This window comes from Capra hircus, chromosome 25 (genome assembly GCF_001704415.2).
Source record: "Capra hircus breed San Clemente chromosome 25, ASM170441v1, whole genome shotgun sequence".
NCBI classification, from domain to species: Eukaryota; Metazoa; Chordata; class Mammalia; order Artiodactyla; family Bovidae; genus Capra; species Capra hircus.
The window spans coordinates 909,874-934,010 of NC_030832.1; the positions used below are offsets into that span (position 1 = coordinate 909,874).

General features: G+C 62.0%; 2 protein-coding genes and 1 pseudogene across 2 annotated transcripts; 1 reads left to right on the forward strand and 2 right to left on the reverse strand.

Annotated features, from left to right (window-relative positions):
- On the reverse strand, positions 1,238–3,205 carry LOC102177855 (tryptase-2). The gene is made up of 6 exons (XM_018040764.1): positions 3,107–3,205; positions 2,676–2,730; positions 2,395–2,566; positions 2,021–2,286; positions 1,735–1,898; positions 1,238–1,663 (listed from the first exon to the last, which is right to left on the reverse strand). The coding sequence occupies exons 2-6, from the start codon at positions 2,728–2,730 to the stop codon at positions 1,499–1,501; spliced, it is 822 nt and encodes a 273-aa protein (XP_017896253.1). The 5' UTR covers positions 3,107–3,205; the 3' UTR covers positions 1,238–1,498.
- Positions 8,074–9,959, forward strand: LOC102178129 (tryptase-2). The gene is given in 7 exon segments (XM_018040765.1): positions 8,074–8,152; positions 8,572–8,626; positions 8,736–8,907; positions 9,016–9,184; positions 9,186–9,282; positions 9,407–9,570; positions 9,643–9,959. Coding segments are annotated over 6 exon segments (822 nt in total). The 5' UTR covers positions 8,074–8,152; the 3' UTR covers positions 9,808–9,959.
- Positions 19,855–24,137, reverse strand: LOC102178411 (annotated as a pseudogene).

Here is a 24,137-nt window from a genome sequence, read left to right on the forward strand (position 1 = left end):
CTCAGCTGCAGCCCCAGTGTGAGACCTGCTCCCCCCACGACCCCTTCCCCCGAGAGCAGGAACAGAGGGGGGCCGGGTCAGCTTAGAACCTGTGGTCCTCCATGGTGGACTGTGGCTGTGACCGCGGTGTGGGGCTGTACCCCGTGCGCAGTTGGCTCCCCGATAGCATGCAGGCCCTGCCCTTCACTCAGCAAAGCAGGTGCCCACGGCAGCAGGACAGCGGCTGCCTCCAGGCTGGTCCAGGTGGTGGGAGGTGCCATCTGGGACTTACCTGGCTGAGGCTGGGACCTATTTGCTCTGACCCAGGTGGGCAGCGAGTCTCCAGTATGAGGGACCTTGGGCTGCAGCCGGCCCCTCCCCCGCTCCCACACCTGCCTGGCCCCGCCCACCTGGCCCCGCCCAGCGCCCAGAGGCAGTAGGGGCTCCTTCTGGTGGAGACTCGAAGAACTGCAGGACTCCAGAGAGCAAGCAGCCTCGAAAGTTGGGCAGAGTGGGTGGGCAGAGGTGGATCTGGGGTGCTAGGGTCTGTGATCCTCCTGCCTATGATGTTGGCCTCAGTTTCCACAATGAGAAGACGCTGAGCTGGGTCGGCCCAAGGCTGCTGCAGCAGTTCTTGCCCCAGGCCCCGGCAGAGGCCCCTACTCGCTGTGCCGAGGACAGGTCCGTGGGTCAACGGTTAGAGAACAGGAGGGAGGGACAGTTGACTAGGCTGTGTGCAGAAGCAGGGACGTGGACCGCAGTCCTCACCCAGCTCACCTGGGTGACGTATTGGCCCCTGGGGAACAAAGGTTCTCCAGGTCACCTTGGGGAGGGGTGGGGACCAGGGTGCCAGGGAGTCCTCATCCTCCGCCGAGAGTCTGGGGTCACCTGGCAGGCCTCCCAGGGGCTGCCTGGCAGGCTGGGTAGTCCGGATTGTTAGGACAGGGCCCTGGGGTGGGGACAGGCTATAGGGGATGATAATCTGATTCTTGACTCAATGCTGGATACCTGGGGCCCCGAGAATAATCTCAATGACTGTGTTGCTTTACCTGTTCTGAAAGGTACTTTTTACCTCACCAAAAAGACAAGCCAGTGTGCAGAGAGTGGCCCTGGGCTCGAGGGGCAGGACGGGGTCACCCCCAAGCCAGGTGGGTGCCCGGGGGTGGTGGACCCACAGAGACGGTGGCTGCACCCAGCCGGGCCCTGGGGCCCTCCCCTCCCTCGGTGACACCTGCAGCCAGAGACAGGCAGGACCATGTCTGCTCTCCATGCTCTTTAATGAGTGTCTGCAGCCCCTGCCGGCGCCCTGAGCTGAGCGGGGAGGGGGCTGGGGCAGGGGCTCAGGGCAGGGAGGGGTCAGCAGAGAAGGGTCCGCTGGGAGGGGGGTCATCGGGGATGGGCAATGGGGCAGGGGGCCGGAGAATGTGGGGGAAGTTTGCCTCCTCGGCCGGAAGCAGTGGTGAGGGGACAGAGGGAGCTGGCTCCTCCGCTGACCCAGGGGGCAGCCTGGGGACCAGGCTCAGGGCTCCTGAGGGACGTACTGGTGGATCCAGTCCAGGTAGGAGGTGACGCGGGTGTAGATGCCGGGATAGTCGGGGTTTGCGCAGCCATCGCCCCAGCTGACCACACCTGCCTGCAGCCAGGTGCCGTTCACCTTGCAGACCAGGGGCCCTCCAGAGTCACCCTGCAGGGTGGGGTAGGGGGTCAGTGTGGCTGCAAAGCCAGGCGGTGGGGGCTGCGGGTTCGCTGACCCACCTGGCAGGAGTCCCTCCCGCCGTCCCCAGCACACAAGTTATCCTCCTGCACGATGGGTACGCTGTCGTCCGTGGACAGGCCAGAGTGGTACTTCCCGTCACAGACACTGTTCTCCACGATGGGCACCTTCACCTGCTTCAGGGGGTATGGGGGCGGCAGGGGCCCTGGGGAGGGGGCGGAGGGAGGCAGTATCAGGGGGAAGCACGCAGTGGGGACCCTGGTCCCCAGAGGAAACACCAGAGCCTGGAGCCTGGCCCCACCTCATCCTGGGGTCCCCGACACTCACTTCCATTGTCCACGTCGCCCCAGCCCGTCACCCAGCACTGCGACCCTGGGGGGAAGGTCTCCGATGCAGGGGGCAGGGTGACTGGCTGGACGTGGCGGGAGATCCTCACGGGCTCCTCCAGCTGCAGCAGGGCGATGTCCGCCCCATTCTCAACCACGTAGTAGTGGGGGTGGGGGATGACCCTGCTGATGGGCAGCAGCCGGTCCTGGTAGTACAGGTGCTGCTCCCGCAGCTGCACCCTTAAGTCTGAGGGCTCCTGGAGTTCCCTGGGGACAGAGACAGGCCCCTGCTCAGAGCTGAGCCACCTTCGGGACACCCAGGAGCCTGGGTGGAGCCCCGGGCACACCCCACCCGCAGGCCCCCTGGAGACTCACGGTCCAATGCAGTGGGCTGCGGTCAGCACCCACTGGGGGTGAATCAGGGAGCCCCCGCAGTAGTGCTTCCAGTACTGGTCTCTGACTCTCAGGCTCACCTGCCAGGGCCACCTGCTCCCAGGGGCCTCCTTCCCCCCGACGATGCTCACGCGTTGCAGGGCCTGGCCTGGGGCTGGAGCAGGAAGCCTTCAACCCTGGGCTCCTCCAAACCCACCACCCGCCCCTGGGCTTGTGGGGGTGGGGGAGGGCAGAGACCCCACAAGCCCGGGGTCAGGACTCACCAGGGGCTGCGGAGACCAGGCTCAGCAGGAGGGCCAGCGCCAGCAGATGGAGCATCTGGAAGGAGCAGGGAGGGGTCTGGGGGTGCGAGTCTGGGGGTGTGCAGTCTGGGAGTATGGCGTCTGCAGAGAGGGGTCTTGGGGTGTGTTGTCTGGGGAAATGGGGTCTGTGTGGGGTCTGTGGTGAGGGGTCTGGGGGTGTGGGGTCTGGGGGTGAGGTGTCTAGGGTCTGGGGTCTGGGGTCTGGGGTCGGGGGTGCTGGGTGGCGTCTGGGGTCTGGGGGTGTGGGTAGGGTGTGGGGTCTGAGGTCTGGGGTCCGGTGGCATTCGGCCCTTGATCAGGGGGTCTGTCCAGGCGGGGGTCTGGGGCCTCAGTGCTCCAGCCACCCGGCTGCACAGTGACACCTGGTGTCAGGGTCCTGCTGGGGGGCTCACCTTGGCAGGTCCAGGCTGCTCTTGCCCAGCCTGCTCTCTCTGCCCCTTTATCCTCACAGACAACGACAGGGTCAGAGGAGGGGGCAGGTCCTCCAATCCAGGGGAGTGGGGGAGGAAGTGGATGACTCAGACCAGAGTGAGTCCATCTGGTCAGGAAGGGGCCCTGCCTCCTCCGTCCACACCAACAGACCCAGTTCCTCCATGTGGTCCCATATCCATCTCTGGCTGTTATCTGAGAAGTTAACTCTACCATCAGGGGAGCCTTGTTATCTGGGGATCTGAATGCCATCGCAGAGGGACAGGTCACGGGATGTGATGGGGAGGGGACAGGAGAGGCCAGAGCCACCTTCCCTGGACACTCCCCCACCAGGCCCAGCACCCCTGTCCCCCGCCTGCAGGCCGGATGAGCCCCATCCCTGTCCACCCACTCTGCCTCCTCACTCTCCCCTGGGCCTGCTGGTCACCCGGTTCTGCAGCCCATCTGCCCTCCTCACCTCACGGCCTCCTGACCCCTGCCTCCCCCTCCCTACCATCCATGTGGCACCTCCTGTCCTGCCCCCACACTGCTGGGACACCAACCTGGCTCTGGGGCCCTCTTGTCCTTGGCTGGCTTTCTTGAAAACCCTAGGGTTGCACTCAGCTGGATTTCTCAGGTGAGCACCCCTCAAAACAGGCAGGGGCTGCCTGGGCCCCATCTCAGGCGTCCCTCCAGCCGACCCTGGTCACTGATTGTCCTGCCCCCACACCAGGCCTCTTGGGCCCTGGGAGGGGTGGCCTGGGCCCCAGTTCTCACCACCGCAGTGCCTCCCCCAAGGCCACCTTCCTAGGTGTGTAGTCCCCATGGGCTCAGAGCGTAGGTAGAGCCTCTAACGTCCTGATTTGTCAGCTGATCAAACTAGGAGCAGGCTCTGGGCCCAGGGTTGGCAGGGAGGAGACAAGTCTGCCCCCCACTGCCTCTGTCCCCCTCCACTGTGGATCATCAAGCAGCTCCCTACCCAACCCCGTACCTCAGCTCCCCCACACCTAAGAGGGGGCCGTGGTCTCAAGCTTTCCAGAGGAACCGCAGCCTGTGCTTAGGAACTAAGCAGGGGGCTGGGGCAGGAAGGAGGGGCAGGAAAGTCCCGGCCCCTCCCAGGGGCCTAATCAGCTCAGTCATCAGGCCCTGGCCAGGCAGAGGACGGTTAGGAAGGGGCTGCCCAGGCTGGGCAGCTGGGGCTGTGCCCATCTGATCTGCGGTGGGGCCCACGGGACCCAGAGACGGGTGGGCACAGAGACGCCAGTCACAGGGCTGAGCTGGGCCTCAATCCCTATTCTGTATTTCTTTTTTTTTAACGTAATTTTTTAGAACGGGTTTAGATTTGCATAAAACTCTCCAAAGCAGTGCAGACGCACCCGTGAACTCCAGTGACGGTGACACTCAGGCTCCCGGGTGCTCCCAGGGACACAGCTAGGGGATTGCACAGGGTCTCACACGTGAGCACACACAGGCACACATGGGCTGGCATGTGAACACAGACATGTACACACGTGCACAAGGGATCACACACATGTACACACAGGCTGATGCGTGAGCACACACACGGGCTCTCACTCCCTATATTTACTGAACTGTACAGTTCAGTGTCTACACTGAAGCCATCAGTCTTCCCCAACCCCAGCTCCACACCTCAGGGTTTACTGCAGCCCCATCTCCTATCTCCTGCCTTCTCCGGTGGGTAAAACCCGGCTCTGCCCCTAATCCAGCGATGTATTTGGTCAATGCTCACGTGTCCATTACCCTCCCATCTCCATTAGCCTTGCCTGAACACAAGCCCTTTTGCTCCGGCTGGCACCCTCCTCTCTTTTCTGCAACACTGACCCCTTCTCGAGCGAGCGCCCACCCAACTGCGCAGCGCAGAGGGACACGGGGAGGCAGTGGGCAGAGCCTGGGGTGTCCCTGCATTTCAAAGGGCGAGTGGCAGCGGCTCCTCTCTGCACTTTCCTGATGAGAAAGAAGGTGCTTCACCTTTGAGGAAGCGTCTACACAAGCTGCTGCCCCTTTAATCAGTTGGGTGTCGTCTGAGGGGTTGTAAGCCTCCTCCTCTCCCCGCTTTACCTGGCTCTTGCCCCACAGATATCCTTCTCAGTGGGTGGGTTACACTTTTGCTTTCTTAATGGTGTCCCTCAGAGTGTAAGTTTTCAATTTGGTGAGGTCCAATTTCTTCTGACTCAGAAACTCACCAGCTCTTCTGTTTCTCTTGGTGGTTTCCGAGTCTCCTCGCCTTCCTCCAGGTCAGGGTTTCCCACTATAGTTTCTCTCCCGTGTTTTACAGTCTTATCGTCTACACTGAGGCCTAGGGTCCCCTGTGAACAGTTTCTCTGTGTGTGCTACAGGGTGAGCACCAAGGCTCACCTCTCTTCCCACACAGATGACACAGTTGTTCCAGAAACATGTGCTAGGAAGGTCCACCTCTCTGTCTCCTGAAAATAGGGGACTGTTTCTGAGTCTCTTTCCAGGCTACTGTCCTAACACTCTGGACATCACCCTGCACTGATAACACCCTCTCATGGCCGCTGCGGGTGTCTGGCATTCCGTGTGTGACTCTGCAGCACAGGGCTGCTGCCCCCTTCCCCCTGTAGAGCTCCCCCTGATCCTAGCCTCCCCTGCTGCCCTGCAGACCACCAGCCAGGATGACCAGACCCAGAGGGCAGCCGCTATCGGCTGGCTGGACGTGCTGCGTCCCCGGGACCCCAGGGAGGTCGGGCAGGTGAGCCCAGGCTCGGAAAGTGGAGGATGAGGACTCCCCGGCTCTCTGGCCTCCTGGGCCTACACCATTCTGCCCACAGGACAACCTAGCGGACCTCTGGTCAGCTAGTACCTGACTGTAGGTGAGCTGGGTGAGGGCTGTGGCTGTCCTGACTGGCCCACATCACGGGCTCTCCGGGCTTCTCTGACCCTCGACCCGTGACCCCTCCCTGGCAGGGAGAGCACAGGCCATAGGCTGGGCCTGGGGCAAGAAGCACTGGGTCCAGTCCACCTCAGCGTTTCTTCCTTGTGGGAACTGAGGCCATGGTCACAGGCAGGAGAGTCCGCAGACCTCAGTGCCCCAGGTCCAGCTGTGCTCCCCACGCCCTCCTCGGAGGTCCCAGCCCAGAGCCACAGCTGCAGCCAGACCGCCACTCTGAGACCACGACCTGGTGGGCAGGTCAGGGATGGCCGGTCAGCTGGTCCCTCCTGACACACACTCCCCAACTCCGATCTGCTCCACACTGCCCCGGTCACTCCCAAAGACCACCCCCGGAGAGACCTGCCCCCAGGTCCATCTTCCCCAGGGCAGCAGGCCTCTGACCCGGGGTGGCCCAGCCCCACTTTCTCTGCATCAACCTGTCCTTAGCAGACTGAGGCTCTTGGGGCATCCCCCAGGCTCCTCCCTGGGAGTCCTCCTCCTGTCCTTTCTCACTTCAGGTCCCACATCAGGCCAGTGGCTTGCGATGCCTGGGGAGGCAGGACCCCCATCCCTGGCCCCAAAGACCACAGCCTCAGACAGAGACTTCCCCTGGGGCTACCGTGGGGGCTGAATGCACTGACCAGCTTCACTCATCACTTACTCATTCTGCAGTGGGGAATCCACAGAAAGCTCAAGAGGCCACTGGTTTAGGGCTGTTGAGGACAGGACACCATCGGCCGACAGCATCGCTTCCCCAGCCGGTGGGACACGTGGGATGCATCCTCACAACACCGGGAAATGCATCTCAGAACCTTGCAAACTGGACCCCCAACGTGATCGCCCAATTTATATCGCATTTTCATTAACTAGGTAGAATCTTTTTAGGTTACATTTCTTCAACGAATTATTTATTTATTTGGTTATTACTGATTTTGTGCAAGGGGCTTAAACTTATTGCTGAGTTTCAAGAGGAGGAGGTGGTCTTTATGAACTAAGGCTACTCAGTTGAGAGGGTCTTCGGGAGGACTCACGTGGGGTCTGTCCACACCTTCCTATCACCTAGCCCCGCCCACATCCCAGGCCTGACCAGGTATTGGTCCAATGTTAGCCAATCAGAATGAGCACATGCTTAAGTTGCTGATTGGCCCTCTTCCCAGGGCTAAGCCAATCAGAGCTTCCTTTGGAGGTAAGGCTCTCTGGAGCTCCCTAAGCCTTGTCTGGTCCCCTAGCAGGCTCTGGGCACCAGACTGTCACTGTTGTCCCTGTTTCCCCCGCTCCCCGCCCCCCGCCCCGACCGTGGGCTCCTAGAGTTCCATCTCCATCAACCTGCTGCATGGACCCGGATGCAGCACCTGGAGGCCCCGGGATGAATTGTTGATAGAATTAGTGACCAGGGTCGGCCAGAGGGACACCTGAGATGGGGCCTAGGCAGCCTGTCTTCCTGCCTGCCTCCAGGAGTGCTGACCCCCAGAAATCCAGCTGAGTACACCCCTAGGACGTTCAAAAGAGCTAGCCAGGGACAGGAGGGTCCAAGAGCCAGGCTGGTGTCCCAGCAGGGTGGGGGCAGGACAGGAGGTGCCACATGGATGGTAGGGAGGGAGAGGCAGGGGTCAGGAGGCCGTGAGGTGAGGAGGGCGGATGGGCTGCAGAACCGGGTGACCAGCAGGCCCAGGGGAGAGTGAGGAGGTGGAGTGGGTGGACAGGGATGGGGCTCATCCGGCCTGCAGGCGGGGGACAGGGGTGCTGGGCCTGGTGGGGGAGTGTCCAGGGAAGGTGGCTCTGGCCTCTCCTGTCCCCTCCCCATCACATCCCGTGACCTGTCCCTCTGCGATGGCACTCAGATCCCCAGATAACAAGGCTCCCCTGATGGTAGAGTTAACTTCTCAGATAACAGCCAGAGATGGATATGGGACCACATGGAGGAATCGGGTCTGTTGGTGTGGAGGAGGGTGGCAGGGCCCCTTCCTGACCAGATGGACTCACTCTGGTCTGAGTCATCCACTTCCTCCCCCACTCCCCTGGATTGGAGGACCTGCCCCCTCCTCTGACCCTGTTGTTGTCTGTGAGGATAAAGGGGCAGAGAGAGCAGGCTGGGCAAGAGCAGCCTGGACCTGCCAAGGTGAGCCCCCCAGCAGGACCCTGACACCAGGTGTCACTGTGCAGCCGGGTGGCTGAGCACTGAGGCCCCAGACCCCCGCCTGGACAGACCCCCTGATCAAGGGCCGAATGCCACCGGACCCCAGACCTCAGACCCCAGACCCCACACCCTACACCCCACACCCCCAGACCCCCGACCCCAGATCCCAGATTCCAGACCCCAGAATCCAGACCCCAGTCCCTGCATCCCCAGACCCCGCACCACAGACCCCACACCCCCAGACCCCAGATCCTCAGACCCCCAGACCCCGCACCCCCAGACCCCAGACCTCCAACCCCCAGACCCCGCACCCCCAAATTCCACACCCTAGACCCCAACCTCAAACCCCAGACTGCAAACCCCCAGACTCACACCCCCAGACCCCTCCCTGCTCCTTCCAGATGCTCCATCTGCTGGCGCTGGCCCTCCTGCTGAGCCTGGTCTCCGCAGCCCCTGGTGAGTCCTGACCCTGGGCCCGCGGGGTCTCTGCCCTCCCCCACACCCACAAGCCCAGGAGCGGGTGGTGGGTTCGGAGGAGCCCAGGTTTGAAGGCTTCCTGCTCCAGGCCCAGGCCAGGCCCTGCAGCGCGCGGGCATCGTCGGGGGACAGGAGGCCCCTGGGAGCAGGTGGCCCTGGCAGGTGAGCCTGAGAGTCAGAGACCAGTACTGGAAGCACTACTGCGGGGGCTCCCTGATCCACCCCCAGTGGGTGCTGACCGCAGCCCACTGCATTGGACCGTGAGTCTCCAGGGGGCCTGCGGGTGGGGTGCACCCGGGGTTCCACCCAGGCTCCTGGGTGTCCCGAAGGTGGCTCAGCTCTGAGTAGGGGCCTGTCTCTGTCCCCAGGGAACTCCAGGAGCCCTCAGACTTAAGGCTGCAGCTGCGGGAGCAGCACCTGTACTACCAGGACCGGCTGCTGCCCGTCAGCAGGGTCATCCCCCACCCCCACTACTACGTGGTTGAGAATGGGGCGGACATCGCCCTGCTGCAGCTGGAGGAGCCCGTGAGGATCTCCCTGCCATGTCCGGCCAGTCACCCTGCCCCCTGCATCGGAGACCTTCCCCCCAGGGTCGCAGTGCTGGGTGACGGGCTGGGGCAACGTGGACGATGGAAGTGAGTGTCGGGGACCGCAGGATGAGGTGGGGCCAGGCTCCAGGCTCTGGTGTTTCCTCTGGGGACCAGGGTCCCCACTGCGTGCTTCCCCCTGATACTGCCTCCCTCCGCCCCTTCCCCCCAGGGCCCCTGCCGCCCCCATACCCCCTGAAGCAGGTGAAGGTGCCCATCGTGGAGAACAGTGTCTGTGACGGGAAGTACCACTCTGGCCTGTCCACGGACGACAGCGTACCCATCGTGCAGGAGGATAACTTGTGTGCTGGGGACGGCGGGAGGGACTCCTGCCAGGTGGGTCAGCGAACCCGCAGCCCCCACCGCCTGGCTTTGCAGCCACACTGACCCCCCAACCCCACCCTGCAGGGTGACTCTGGAGGTCCCCTGGTCTGCAAGGTGAACGGCACCTGGCTGCAGGCAGGTGTGGTCAGCTGGGGCGACGGCTGCGCGAAGCCCAACCGGCCCGGCGTCTACACCCGCGTCACCTCCTACTTGGACTGGATCCACCAGTATGTCCCCCAGGAGCCCTGAGCCTGGTGCCCAGGCTGCCCCCTGGGTCAGCGGAGGAGCCGGCCCCCTCTGTCCCCTCCCCACTGCTTCCGGCCGAGGAGGCGAACTTCCCCCACCTTCCCCGGCCCCCTGCCCCAAGCCCACCCCCGATGACACTCATTAAAGAGCATGGAGAGCAGACATGGTCCTGCCTGTCTCTGGCTGCGGGTGTCACCAAGGGAGGGGAGGGCCCCTGGGCCCGGCTGGGTGCAGCCACCATCTCTGTGGGTCCCCCACCCCTAGGCACCCACCTGGCTGTGGGGGTGGTCCCGCCCTGCCCCTCGAGCCCAGGGCCTCTTCTCTGCACCCTGGCTCATGCCGTAGAGCACACGTCTCCTGTGGGGCAGAGTGTCCGCTGCTGTTGTGGGGTAGCCCCCAGGGGACCACCCCCGCAACTGTCCCGGCTCATCTCAGAGACACGCCTGGGCCCCTGCCTCCCAACTGTCTTCACTGGGACTGTGCTCCTGCTTATGCACAGGCTGCTCTTGCTGTCTGGAGAAGGCAATGGCACCCCACTCCAGTATTCCTGCCTGGAGAATCCCATGGACAGAGGAGCCTGGTGGGCTGCAGTCTGTGGGGTCACAGAGGGTTGGACACAACTGGGGCCACCTAGCACACACACACGCATACTATGTCGAGGGAGTAAAGGCATAATCAGTACTCAATATTTTAAATTATTGTAAAGAGTAGCATCCTTTGGCTGCTTCATTTTGTAGTGCATTTATCTCATTGCTGGGGTGTGGGGTTTGCCTTAGGGCACTTCTGCGTTTCCCCGGCAGGGAGGCTTGTAAGTCCTTAGGTTCTTCCCATCATTTTGAGGTTTTTCGACGAAATGACTGCTTTAACACTTTCGCAGTTGCTGAAAATTGTTTTTGTTGGCTTTGTAAAGTTGAAGGTGTTTGTGTTTACAGATGGAAGATTTGAACTGTTACACATGCACACGCGTGTGTATACTCACACATGCGGACATACTTTGACATTAATCCTCTAGGACTGATTTCCACATCAAGTGAGGTTCCAGAACCACGGAGGCAAGACTGCCTTTGCGTTTCCCAGTCCTTTCCTGCCCTGCCGACCTCGAGCCCTGCAGCTCCGCCAAGGCTGGGGGGTGGAGGGGCACTGGGGTCCACCTTGCAGAGCCCCGGAGGTCAGGCCCTGGTCTGCAGCCAGACTCTCAACTTCTGACTCTGACTTGAAGTCATACACTGGAGGAGGTGACGAGGCTGCTCATTCTCCATCTTAGTCTCAAATAATTTTTAATCATAAATGTAGCATGTACGTGTCTTGGCTCCCCTACACCTAAGAAGGGGCCGCTGACCTCAAGGATCTCGGAGGACCCACAGCCTGCAGTTAGGAGCTGGGCAGGGGGCTGGGGCAGGAAAGTGGGCAGGAAAGTCCCAGCCCCTCCCAGGGGCCTTATCAGCTAAGTCATCAGGCCCTGGCCGGACAGAGGGAAGTTAGGAAGAAGCTGCCCCAGGCCGGGTAGCTGGGGCTGTGCCAATCTGATCTGTGGTGGGGCCCACGGGACCCAGGGATGGATGGACACAGAGACGCCAGTCACAGGGCCTGAGCTGTCTCCATGGGGCTCAGTCTGGGCCTCAAAATGACACCCTCCTGAGGAACCCCAAAGACTAGGGTCCTGGAGGATAGAGGAGGGGAGACAATGTGCCTGGCAGGAACCAGGGAGGGCTTCCTGGAGGGGGTGGCACTGGCTCCAATCCCTGCCCAGTTGGGGAGAAAAGTCTTTACAGCCAAGATGCTTGGGGTCTGACCTAGCCCTGCTTAGTTGGCCACTTGCTGCCACATGACAGTGTCCACATGGGGACAAAGGGAGATAACAGGTCCTCCCTGCCTCCCTGCAGGAGGAGGGAGCTCCCCAGGCCACACAGCAGACAGCAGAGACGTGGGCTCTCAGGGCCTTTTTCCAGGGATGGGACGCCAAGGGCAGGCCAGCTGTGCCGCTGCAGGAATCCAGGCTCTCCTCTACAGGTTTTAGGTTTGCTAGGGGATGGGGTCCTGGCAGGCTTTTGACAATGACCCTGGACCCCTCCAGTGAGGAGACAGGGCTTCCCAGGCCAGGACAGGCCGCAGCAGAGGAGCCTGCCCTCTACACAGGCGGCTTCTGAGACGCGGACAGGAAGCAGGGTTCCACCAGGCAACTCCAGGGCCACAAGATGCCGTCCAGGCCCCTTCCGGCCGGGTCTGCACCCAGAAGCTGGGGCCCTGCCTGCTACACCCCCTCTCCAGACAGAGGAAAGTCTCCTCAGACCCTCTTCCTAGCCGGGGCGTGGTCGGAGGACAGGCAGAAGGAGGGGCTGGGAGCGCCTTCCCACCTGGGCTCCCTGCACCCAGTCTGCGCCAGGAGCCACTCAGGGCCACGCTTTCCTTTGCCGACGGCCAGGATGGGAGGGCCTGGGGTGTGGACGCAGGTGTGCTGGGCTCTCTGCTCCCTCCTCGTGGCTGGACAGTGAGACTTGGACCGGGGGTCTAGGGCGCGGGTGACCTGGAGTCACATCACCGCTCACACCCTGCAACCTGGATGGGCCAAGCCATTTGATTTCGGTGAGAAAGTCCCTGGATGGGGGAACAAGGTGGGGGCCACGGTGAGGGTCAGGCCCACTTCCCTACCACCCAGCCGTGCCTATGCTGGAGGTTGTGGGCTCACTCTGTGGGTGTCCCTGTGCAGAGAAGAGCCAGACTCACGGAGAGACTCGAAAAGAATGAAAAAGTCATTACCTGCCTTTTACGTAGACGCTGCCAGGTATGTAGCCTTCCAAGACCAGGATGAGCCCCAGGCCACTGCTCTGAGAGCAAACACCATCCACAGCCTGCCCCCCCTCCCGCCACAGATACCCCCAAACCAGGGGCACAGAGCCCCCCAGGGATGTCTGTTTAGGACATGTAGTCCTGCAGCCCCCTCTGCCGTGACAGGTCAAATGAACAGGCCAGAGGAGCAGGCCACCAAGCGTTTGGTGTTAGCAACAGGGTGCTGGCCGCCCCCAGTCCCCCAGGCCCCCCAGGGCCCCCGAAGCCACCCGCAGGGCCCAGCAGCCTTGTGCTTCCCTCCTGACCCAGCTCTTTGCCTTAAACAAGTCAAGCCGCCTGCATGCCCTGGCCGTCTTCCATCCTGGTCACGTGGGGGTCAGGTGGAGTGCGGGACAGGCGGGGACAGGCGGGACAGTGAGGCAGAGCAGGGAAGGGCTGCACAGAAAGGGGCAGCTCGGAGGAGATGATGGGAGAAGGGCAGGCCATGCCCCAGCGAGGGGTCGGCCCCCGCGCAGGTGTCTCAGCAGGAGGCCGTGGCACGGATCCAGGGCTGGCAGGCGGAGACCCTGGCACACACAACCCGGGTGGCTGGGTTCAGCACAGACCCCACTGAAGCTCACCACTGCCGCCTGCACCCAGTGCTGGTCCTGAAGTGGGCAGACCAGGGAACCTCCAGACTCACCCTGGTAGAAGCAAGAAGAGCAGACAGGTCCCGGGGCTCTCGGGCTGAGGCTGACTTCAGGGAGCACAGGGACAGAGAGGGGCGGGATGCTGGGGCAGGGGAGCGGGGCACACAAGGCAAGCTCTTTGGGGCTCCAGTGTCCAGGCAGGAGCTTCATCCTTGATCTGTCCTGTTGGCAGCCCTGCATATCAGCTCTATCCGCCTCTTTTTTTTTTTTTTGAGGCCTCTGAGGCTCAGAGAGGTTAAGCAACTCCCTAAAGGTCACACAGCTAGGTTACAGCATCGCTGAGATTCAGTCACTTTATTATTATTCCAAGCCTGGATGCTTCCCCTGATGCACGCTGCCTCCCTTATAAGTCACATGGCCTCTCTGAGCCTGGATTCCAACCCTCTGCATCTTTGCAGCATCCGCTCACCTCCCTGCAGAAGCTGGAGCCCGAGTTCTCTGGCTGTTTATTGTCAGGTTGACTCCAGACTCATTCTTGTAACAAGCATTGGTCGAGCTCCAGCTGCACCAGACACCATTCCACCTCCGGGGCAAGACAAAGCCCTCCACCTAGTGGAGCAAGATGGCGATATCTCTCCCCTGCTCCGAGTCCAGGACCCAGCCTGCCTCTTGGGGTCACTTAGGATAAAAGGGGACCTGGGGAACCTGGCTAAGCATGAGGCAGGCATGTCACAGACTCCCTGTGAATGGGGCTCTGCTTCCTCACCTCACTGTGCTGAGCAGGAAACAGGCCTGGAGGGGTCCGGTGGCTCCCAGGCCCCGTGGAGGACCAGGGCAGGAGTGCCAGTGGGGGTCTGAGCTTGCAGAAGCCCTTCCAGGCCTGGAGTGGCCAGCACCCAGCATCTCCTTGGTGATGGGCTCCAGGCAGGAGAGCCTGCGGCAGCTCTGCGGGCTGGCAATGTGCACATCCACCTCCTGAAGCCTGTGGGGCTCCAGCAGGGCCACTGCAGGGGAGGGGCATCAGGGAGGGAGGAGGGGCCCGCCCGCGGGTGAGGCAGATGCCTGACCCAAGCGGGCAGCGAGGTGAGCGGTGTGCAGCACCAGGCACTCGGGGACAGAGACGCGCAGAGAGGCCACGAGTCACCCCTGCACGCGGCCTACTCCACCTCGGGGCCGCCCCCTCCGCCCCTGCCCCCTCACCCACCATCCTGCCTGATGTCCCCCAAAGCCGGTCAGCCAGCAGAGGGTGCCCGGTGGGAAGGAGGAGCCTGCCGAGGCCAGAGTGATGGGCCTGATGGTTTGGGAGACGGGCACAGCCAAGCCAGCTTCAGCAGACGCATTCTCGTTGAAGGAGGGGTGTCGGATGATGCAGAGAACGGCCACGGAGACAGCCTGGGGGGCTGGTGTGGAGGACAGATGCTCCCAGCTGGACGGCCAGGCTCACAGAGCTGTGCGGAAAGCGGAGGCAGGTGATGGGGCATGAGGAGGAAGAGTCTGGTGGCACTGGCACCATTGGAACTGGCTTCTGGGGGTGAGGGCCATGCACTTGGGGGCTTCGTTCAGACCATCTCTGCTCAGCCCTGGCCCAGGGGGCTGGCCACATCTGGGTGGGGACAAAGACTCCAGGGTCCACTCCAGCCGTGGAGTTAGATGATCCATCTTTGTGCAGAGCCCCGCATGAGGTGGGGCCTTGCTGCTGGGGGTAGAAAGGACTGGACCCCACTCTTCCCAGGCCAGGCGGACAGCGAGGCAAGCGGTGCCCAGACGGCAGAGGCCGAGGCTGGCGGCGGGCGGCAGACAGGTTCTGTGCCAGGAAGCAGGCAGGCGGCCGGCCGGAGCTCAGGGGCTCCAGGTGCAGCTGCGGGGTGGGTGGTGGCAGATGGCTCCCTCCCAGTGTTTGAGGACAGCTGAGCTGAGCCCTCTGGCAGGTAAGACATTGACCTGAGACGGGTCAGGACGGGGTCCCCTGAGGAGAGAAGTGTGCAAAAGCACACAGCCAGGAATTCTTTTTTTATACATACTCTCATTTTTGTTTACGTGGCTGCGCTGGGCCCTAGTTGCAGCGTGTGGGATCTAGTCCCCTGACCAGGGACGGAACCCGGGATAACGGGGGTGGAGGCATCATGCAGCCCCAGTGAGAGGGAAGCGGGACTCACCTGCAGACGCAGTGGGCGGCGGGCAGCAGCCACCGGAGGCTGATGAGGCTGCCCCCGCAGACGTGGCGGGCCTGCTCTCTCAGGCTGACCTGCCAGGGCCACTGTGGGGGAATGGCTCTGCTCCCGACGACGCGGGCCTCCGGGACAAAGCCGCTTGCTGGTCGAGAGGTGGGTGAGAATGCTCATGGTCAGCCCAGCAGCCCCCAGGTGGCCCCTCTGCAGTAACAGGGCCTGGGGCAGGGCCCGAGGTGGCTCCCCTCCTGAGTAGCTCTAGACTCCTGCCTGTGACCAACTTTCTGAACCACAAGCAGCCGCCCCCTGAAACTTTCCGCGGTAAAGGGCTCAGTACCTCGGTCTGTGTGACTGAATTTTTCACCTGATTTTAATCAATTCAGACATAAGTGGGCCCTGTGGGTGGTGAGTGGCTCCCAGGCTGGAGACTGGGGAGGCCTCAGTCCCCCTGCTGGGACAAGAGGAGGGTCTCCTGGGTGTCGTTCTGAGGTTTCGGTGAGAAGGCCTGGGGGTGAGGACGGCTCCACCGTGTTCTGCGTCTCTGTCTGCTCCTGAGCCAGCTGAGCAGCCTCAGGGAAGGACTTCGAAAGTTATCAAAGCCGCAGGACCTGAGTGTTCTCATACAGACCCAGCAGGCACAGGTGACAGCCTTCAAGAACCAGTGGGCGTGGGGGAGAAGGGCTAGTTAAGGACTTTGGGAAGGTCACGTGCACACCGCTATCTCTAAAATGGATAACCAACAAAGACCTACTGGGCAGCACAGAGAGCTCCGCTCACGTTGTGTGCCAGCCTGATCAGAAGCGGGGTTTGGGGAAGGATGGATACATGAGTCCCTTCACCGTCCACCTGAAATTATCACAACAGTGTTAAGTGGCTACATCCCAATACAAAATGCTTCTTGGTGTTAAAAAAAGATAAAATTGGAAAAAAAAAAAAAACTGGTGGGCTTGGAAGTGACCCCACACATATCTCCCGGGGGTGGAGCCGGGAAGAAAAGCTAGATGATGTGAGGGCCCAGGACAGACCTCGGAGCGAGCAGGACACATGTGGCCGGAGCCCTGCCTCCCTGCTGGGGAACACCCAGCCCCGAGGAGCTGCAGCCTGCCCAGAGGGCCGAGGCCTGGGCTCTAGGGCAGCAGGACGCCTGCCTGGGCTCTCACCTCTGTCTCCCAGGAAGGAAAGTCCCAGGAGAGCCAGACAGAGCCACACCTGTGGGCGGAAGCAGGGAGACTGAGCGCCAGCACCTGGGAGGGCAGGCGCGGCCCTGACCTCTCCCTGGGGCCACCTCCCGAATGCTGCCCAGGGCCTGGGCACCACCGCTCACAACCCCCTGCCGGAAAGACCAGGGGTGATGGAGAGCCCGGCCCAGAGACCCGCCATGGGGCCACAGCACCACCGTTCCAAGAGGCCTGCACCCCTTGCCCTCCTGAGACCCCTCACCTGGAGGGACACCTGCCGAGGGCCGGCAGCAGCTCCAGTTTCTCCTTTTGCCCTGACCCCATCCTACTTGGGCTTCAGGGTGCGGGGTCCGGCAGCCGGCGGCGGCCAGGACTGATCCCGGGCGAGCCTCCCTCCCTGCCAGGCTGGGTTGTAGATAAGAAACGTGCTCCCCAGCCCCCTGCCCGCTGTTGCGTGGGCCCTGCGGCAGGCTGAGGGGGAATACGGGAGAATCCCAGGCATGCCGTGTAGAAACGTGTGACCTTAAGAGTCTGCCTGGTCTGGGCGCCAAGCAAACTGGAGGAGGAGGGTACATTCTGGGAGCGCCTGGCCCAGGAGCCGCATCCCTGCCAAATTGAGCAGGCGCCTGCGACGCAAGAGCCTCCCTCATCTCTGGGCGCCTTGGCCTTTGCTGCCCTGCCTGGACCTCCCCTTGTGGCCCTTCAGCCAAGAGGACAGTGGGCAACATGGGGAAGGGGCCCTGTCCCTGTCCCTGGGGCTGGCCGCCTCCCACCCCTGCCAAGAGGGAGAGAGGAGGTGCAGGCTGAGGGCCATGTCTGCCAGGGCCCGCAGCTCCTCCAGGGGGCCGTGGGACCTGCTCTGGGCACCCCAGGAAAGCATGCCGACCTTTGCCCCTTCCCGCTGCTTGGGTCTTGCTCCCACCTGCCCCCACTCCCATCCCGGGGTCCAAGCGTCACCTCCATTGAGACCCTGGTGCTTTGCTCGCGTACAGGCAGCTGGGACTGGTTCCCACCCAGAGACGGACCCTGCGGGAGCCAGTCCCCCACCTGAGTGGTCCCCAGGCGAGCTAACATCTCCCCAGAGAAGAGATAGTCATGTCATACCCGGGTCACATTCACGTGGTGACTGGCTAATTCAGAGAACAGAGGCTGCCTCACAGGAGAAAGGGGTGGGAGGACGGGCGTCCGGGGGTGGGTGTGACACCAAGCCGCAATCGTTTGGCTTGGATAGATTCCCTTTGGAACCGTGCAGTGTCACGTGGTGAATTCTGGGACAGGCGGACCGAGCTGGGGGCTGCGGCTTCAAGGTAGAGCTGCCACTGAGATCCCTGCTGCTCTCTGCCAAGCCAGGGCGGGCATTGGTCCCAGGAAGAGCACTGGTCCCAGCTCAGCCCTCTGCCCTCAGGGCTCGGGACACCTTCCCCCGGGGAAGCCATGCCATCCTGGTCAGCCCCAGCACCCCCAGGCACTCCTGGTGGCCTTCAATCAAGTGGAGGCCTGGGGCCCTCTCCCTTGCCCCCTCCACCACCACCAGCATCTTCCTGCTGCCTCCTCCAGGGTCAGGGGAGCCCTGGACACTGAAAGACTGGAACAGAAGGTCAAGGGCGGGGCCCAAGCAGTGAGTCTGGGAAGAAGAGGAGGAGGTCTGGTCCTCCGGCTGACCTAGATTGAGGCCAAGGGGCTGAGTCAGGGGAAACTCAGGATTTGCTGCTAGGTGCTCCAGGGTGCTAGGTGCCCAGAATGTCACACGGGGCCCAGGCAGAGCCCCAGCTGGGCACCCCCTGCAACTGCTGGGAGCCTCTCACCGTGCAGACGGGAGGCCGTGGGGTCACCCTGAGGCAGGAGGGGTGGCTGTGGGGTGCAGCTGCAACAGAGTGGGCAGGACCGGGTGGGTCTCTCGCAGCGGGAGACAGGAAACAGACCAGCGAGTGCCCCGCCGGGCATCTGGGAGGGAGTCTTATCGCGGAAGGAGCACCAGCATTCAGCGCCCCAGGAAGGGAGGCGTTTACTTTCCTTAACTCTGACCAATGCACCCTTTTCTTTAATAATTAAATCAGGTGCACAATGTGTGTTTGATGGCCACAAACAGGCTGAGAGTTGTTAGCGTAAGATCGAGTTCAGTCATGTATAAGATGGAACGACTTCCCCAGACCCCAATAAGTGAGTACTTCTTCCATCCTGGGTCAACAAAATGTATTCCACTTGAGGATTTGGTTGTAAATCCTACAGCACCTTACAACCAACCGTTAGTTCACTTTTTTAAGTGTCAGAGTTTAATGATCACTTTTTATTCCCTCAGCCTGTCATCAAGACACTCAGATCACCTTGTCCTGCTGACACCGAGGGTGATCGCCACTTAGGCCCATAGACCTCGGACCCAATTTCACCGATCAGGCTCCTGTCATCGCTGCTATAAAAATGGGCAGGTCCTCCAACTGGCACACGGCCAGCTATCTGCCCAGTTTATTTTCAAGGACTAGGAATCAGCTGTGTCCAGTCTGAGCTCAAGCCAGTTAAAACTAATTAGGACCCAAAACACTGTAACTGGGCCCCAAACCTCATCCTCAGAGCCCTTGGTTCCCACAGGGAGAGGGGCCAGGATCCACTCTGGACAGACGCCTCATTCTGTTCAGGAAAAGCTGGCTCTTCACATGGGTCCTGAGAGGCTGGGCCGGGGCAGTCAGCTGGAGGCCAAGCAGTGTGAAGACACGGAGCTGGACACCCCTCCCCCTGGGCCCCCTGCCAGGGCCCCCTCCGCAGACCCCAGGCCCCTTCCTCCTCCAGTGTCACCTAGACACACCTCCGAACCCCAGAGACCAGCTGTCCAAGGGGGCCCCCAGGACACATCCCATAAGAAACAGCTGTAGTCGTGAGAGATGCCGATGGGGACCCCATTCTCCTGGTGTGGGTGTCAGGTGGGGAGGGGTGAGGAGGGGTGGGGAGGGGTGGGGAGGGACGTGTGGACTGAGGCCACAGGGTCTCAGAGAAGCGGGCAACAGACGGCGGCGGCAGGAGGGGGAGAAGCCAAGGACACCTCCCCGGGAGGCGGGCCCACCCTGCTCCTCACCAGCTGTGCCCAGGGAGCCCGCCCAGAGACCCCCCACCCCCACCCCAGTCAGGTCAAGCGCACACAGCCTGGGAGCAGCTCTGCACAGTTTAATGAGGCTCACGTCACAGACAGCTGACTGCCGGCCCCTCCCTTCCACGCAGTGCCCCCTTCTGGAGCCCCTGCCTGCTCCCCAGGACCACCAGGGGCCCCTGAGCGAAGAAGATTGGGGGTCTCCAGGTCTAGGGCCCTGGGGACAGCAGGACGTACTGGCAGATCCAGGACATGTAGCTGGTCACCCGGTGTACACCCCAGGGAAGTCGGGGAGCGCACACTGTGGCCCCAGCTGACAACTCCCACCTGGACCCAGGAGCATTTCCAGAGGCACACCAGGGGCCCCCTGGAATCACCCTGTGGGAAAACAGAACTCAGTAAGGACTTCCCACGCCCCCAGGCAGTGGGGCTGGCGGGTCCCCCGCTCAGGGGTTGGGGGGACAGATTAGAGGGTGAGTCTGGGGTCCCACCTTGCAGGAGTCCTGGCGCTTGCTCCTAGCACACAGCATGTCGTCCTCGATTGGCTTGGTGGTGTTTTCAACTTTCCGATAGTGTTGGTTACAAACCTGGTTCCCCACGATGGGCACCTCCACCTCCTGCAGGTGGTAGGGCGGGGGCAGGGGCTCTGCGGGGAGAGGCTGGGTGAGCTCCGTGCTGGGGAAAGGCTCCCCTCGGTCTGCGGGGGGCCTGGGGACCCACTGTCAGCCAGACCCTGGGGTTCAGACCCAGCACCCCTGGCCTTGGACTCAGTGTCCCCACAGCCATGAATCTGGGGTCTGATCACACGACTCTCAAACGTCTAGGTGCCCATCCCCCTGCAGCATGGAGGAACCCTGAGACCTTGGCGGGTCGCCCACGCTCAGTGACCCACACCTCCTCCCCATGACCTGATGACTTCCTTGCGTGTTCAGGCTGAGGGGGTCAGAGCCCAGGACGGCTGGGGCAGAGTCTGACCAGGACCCAGAGCTAGTGGCCCACCCCTGAGGTTGTTCCAGAAGGTTCCCGTCCAGAACCATGCAGGACACCCCTCCCTGGGGTCCAAAGGTCTGCAGAGTGAGCCGCTTTCCCTGAAGACCCAGCCTCCCCAGTTCCTCATCCTTCGCCTCAAGTCTCCCCAAACCTACAGTGAAATGTGGCTCTGCCCCAGCCCGTCACCCAGCACATCTTCCTCTCGGGGACCGTCAGCGAGGCAGGCGGGAGGGAGACCACCTGGACGTGAGGGGAGAGGCGCACGGGGGCCTCCAGCCTCAGCAGGGCGATGTCCGCTCCCCCCTTAGCAGACAGGAGCTGGTCGTAGTCCGGGTGTCGGACAATCTCAGACGCTGCTCGGCTTGTCAGGGTCGTAGTCTCAGCTGCCCAACTTGGACCCTGATGGTAGCAGCCTGCCAGCTCCCCTGGGGAGAGGGACCGTGAGCCACTCAGAGGAGGCTGGGGACCCCCAGAGCTGGGGAGGGGCTCCTGGACACCCACACACCTCCCCCAACCCCCTCTGCTCCCCACCCTCCTTGCAGCCAGCCACAGGGACAGGGACACAGAATACTCATGGCTTAACACAGTGGGCAGCAGTCAGCACCCACTGGGGGTGGATGAGGGACCCCCCACAAAAGTGTATCCACAGGCCAGCTGTCCTATTGTAGAACCTCAGGCTCACCTGCCACAGGTAGCTCCTGGCCGAGACATCGCACCCCGCCACATTGCGTACCAGCTCATGTCCTGAGCTGGGGCCTGGGGAAGCAAGGGAAGGGGCCATCAGGGACCTAGACAATGATCTTCCCAGGCAAAGCTGTTTAGAAGCGGGGAGGCCCCTGCCCCCAAGATGGGTGGACCCTGGGTGCAGAAACGGGTCATGGGATCCTCAGGGCACTGCGTGGGGTGTGGACTCACCTGGGGTCATGGGCACGGAGCGCCCCAGGCAGGGGAGGGTCATGGCCAGCAGCCACAGCATCTGCAGGTGGTCTTGAGGGGCAGCTGGACCCCCAGCACTAACTTCGGGAAGGGTGGCCGGAAGCTCCGGCTGGTCTGGACGGAAGGGTGGCCTCCTCCGAGCTGCTTCCACGTCTCTGCCCCCGGTGCCCCCAGGGCCCCGTTTATCCCCCTCACACAGGAAACGGGCACAGGGCTGTGTGCTGCGGCCAGGTCGATCCTCTACCCGTGGGGGCCAGGGACCGGGGCCGGTTCAACTCAGCCTCTTCCGGCAGAGGGTGGGGGTGGGGGCCCAGGCAGGGGAAGAAGTGAGAGCCCGGAGCCCCCAGCCAGGGTGGGTCCTGTTGGGAGGGACACTCGATGGGCAGGGAGGAGGGAGACGACTGAGAGGCACTGGCTGGCTGCCGCCCTATGGGGGCTCCTTAATCGGAGGCGGGGTGGTGAGGCCAGGGCCCTGCTCTTCTGGGTACCGGCCACCCCCAAGGACCAAGGGCTGCTCCCCAGCCTGGAGCCCAGCGCCTGGGCTGACGACCCTCCTGACGTCTCTCCCAGACCCTGAGGACTCACAGTTACTGACTCCCGTGGAGGCTCCAGATCCAGGACAAAGGAGCGTTCCAGCACCAAGATTGTGGGCCAGGCGCCCACAGGAACACTGGGACCCGGGCATCTCCGGGGGTATGTGGTCTCAGTGCTGCCCTGACCACAGCCTCTGCTGGCAGGACGGGTCTCGGGGCACGGCGGGTGGAGGGTCAGCTCAGGGCCTGTTTGTTCTCAGGTTTGAGGTCGGGAAAGAATCAGAGGATGAGGGGTGAGGGTTTCCCTGGGCCCCTCCCTGGTCCTGGTTCCCAGCCCCTTGGGAGCTGGCACCCCTCTACCTGGACCCACTTGCGAGGTGTCTTGTAGGAGAGCCTGGGGTCCAGAGGGACCCCTGTGTGTGAGGAGGTGCATGCATTTGAGAGAAGACAGCCAGACTCAGGAGGGCCGGAGGTGTTCCTCCCAATTCTCCAGGGAGCCCGGGACCCCTGTGTGGCCTGAGTGATGTCCCCTGCACTCCTGTGTTAAAGCCCCGGCCCCCATTCCTCAGGATGTGACTGTATTTGGAGAGGGGGTCGTTAGAGAGGTCGTCAGGGGGACGATCTAATCAACATGGCCGGTGTCCTTAGGAGAAGGACACAGACACGCATGGGGAGACCTCGGAGGACCCGGGGAGAAGGCGCCGTGTGCAGGCCGAGGACAGAGGTCCCCGGAGGGCCAGCCTTGCCCCAGCAAGTCTCCACGGCCAGCACCGAGACTGGGAGGAGACACTCCCGCCCGGTCCGCGGGGCTTTGCCCAGCCCGGTTGCCTCACAGCCGAGCCCAGTATCCCCGGGCCTGGGAGGAGGGAGATGCTGGGCTCTCGCCTGCAGCCTCTTCTCTGCTCAAGCAGGTCTTCAGCAGGGAGGGCCGGGGGAGGGCAGCAAGGCGTAGGGTTGGGGGAGTGCTGCGTTCGTTTCAGACGTACAGCCAAGCGACTCAGTTACACACATACACACATATTCTTTTTTTGCATTCTTCCTTATCGGCTGTCTGTACACAGTCAAGCGGTTCTCTTAATCCCAGACTCATAACTGACCCCTCCCGTCCCTCGTCCTCTTTGGTCACCATAAGTTCGTTTTCCGTGTCTGTGAGTGTGTCTGTTTTATAAGTAAGTTCATTAGAATCATAGTTTAGACTCCATAGAGAAGTGATACTATATGGTATTTGTCTTTTCCTAACGTGCCCCTTAGTATGACACCTCTAGACCCCTTTATGTTGCTGCAGATGCATTGCTTTATTCTTTCTCACGCTTGAGTAATATTTCGTCGTGTATAGGTACCGCATCTTCATCCAGTCATCTGTTCCTGGACGTTTAGTTTGCTTCCAAGTCTTCGCTATTGCGTTAGTGCTGCTATGAACATTGGGGTGCATGTATCTTTTTAAACTAGAATTCTGTCTGGACATATGCCCAGGAGTGGGGTTGCTAGGTCATATGGTAGCTCTGGGGCTTCCCAGGTGGCTTAGTGGTAAAGAACCCACCTGCTCTTGGCAGGAGACACAAGGGATGCGGGTTCAATCCCTGGGTTGGGAAGATCCCCTGGAGAAGGGCATGGCAACCCACTCCATTATTCTTGCCTGGAGAATCTCCATGGACAGAGGAGCCTGGCAGGCTGCAGTCCACGGGGTCGCAAAGAGTCGGACGTGACTAGAGCATGGTGGTAGCTCTGTTTTTAGTTTTTTAAGGGACCTCCATAGTGTCTTCCACAGTTGCTGACCAGCTTACATTCCCACCGACTCCAGGAGGCTCCCCTTGCCTTCACAGCCTCCCTAGCACGTGCTATTGTAGACTCCATCACGATGGCCATCAGCCAGGCGTCTCGGCCCTGAACACACTGCGCGTGCTGCAGAGGGGCCCACCTCCCCGTCTGAAGCCACAGGCCGCGCCCTCACCACTGCGAGCGCTGCTTCGCCCGCGTGGTGTTTCCAGTGGGTGACCCCGCGACTCATCCCCCGTCTGTAGTGACACCAGCAT

Excerpts from the sequence above, each read along its gene's own strand:
- LOC102177855 (XM_018040764.1), bottom strand. The coding sequence starts at position 2,730 with ATGCTCCATCTGCTGGCGCTGGCCCTCCTGCTGAGCCTGGTCTCCGCA. Across the intron at positions 2,567-2,675 it reads CCTGGTCTCCGCAGCCCCTG|CCCCAGGCCAGGCCCTGCAA; the intron begins GTGAGTCCTGAC and ends TTCCTGCTCCAG. Across the intron at positions 1,899-2,020 it reads GGGCGACGTGGACAATGGAA|GGCCCCTGCCGCCCCCATAC; the intron begins GTGAGTGTCGGG and ends CCCCCTCCCCAG.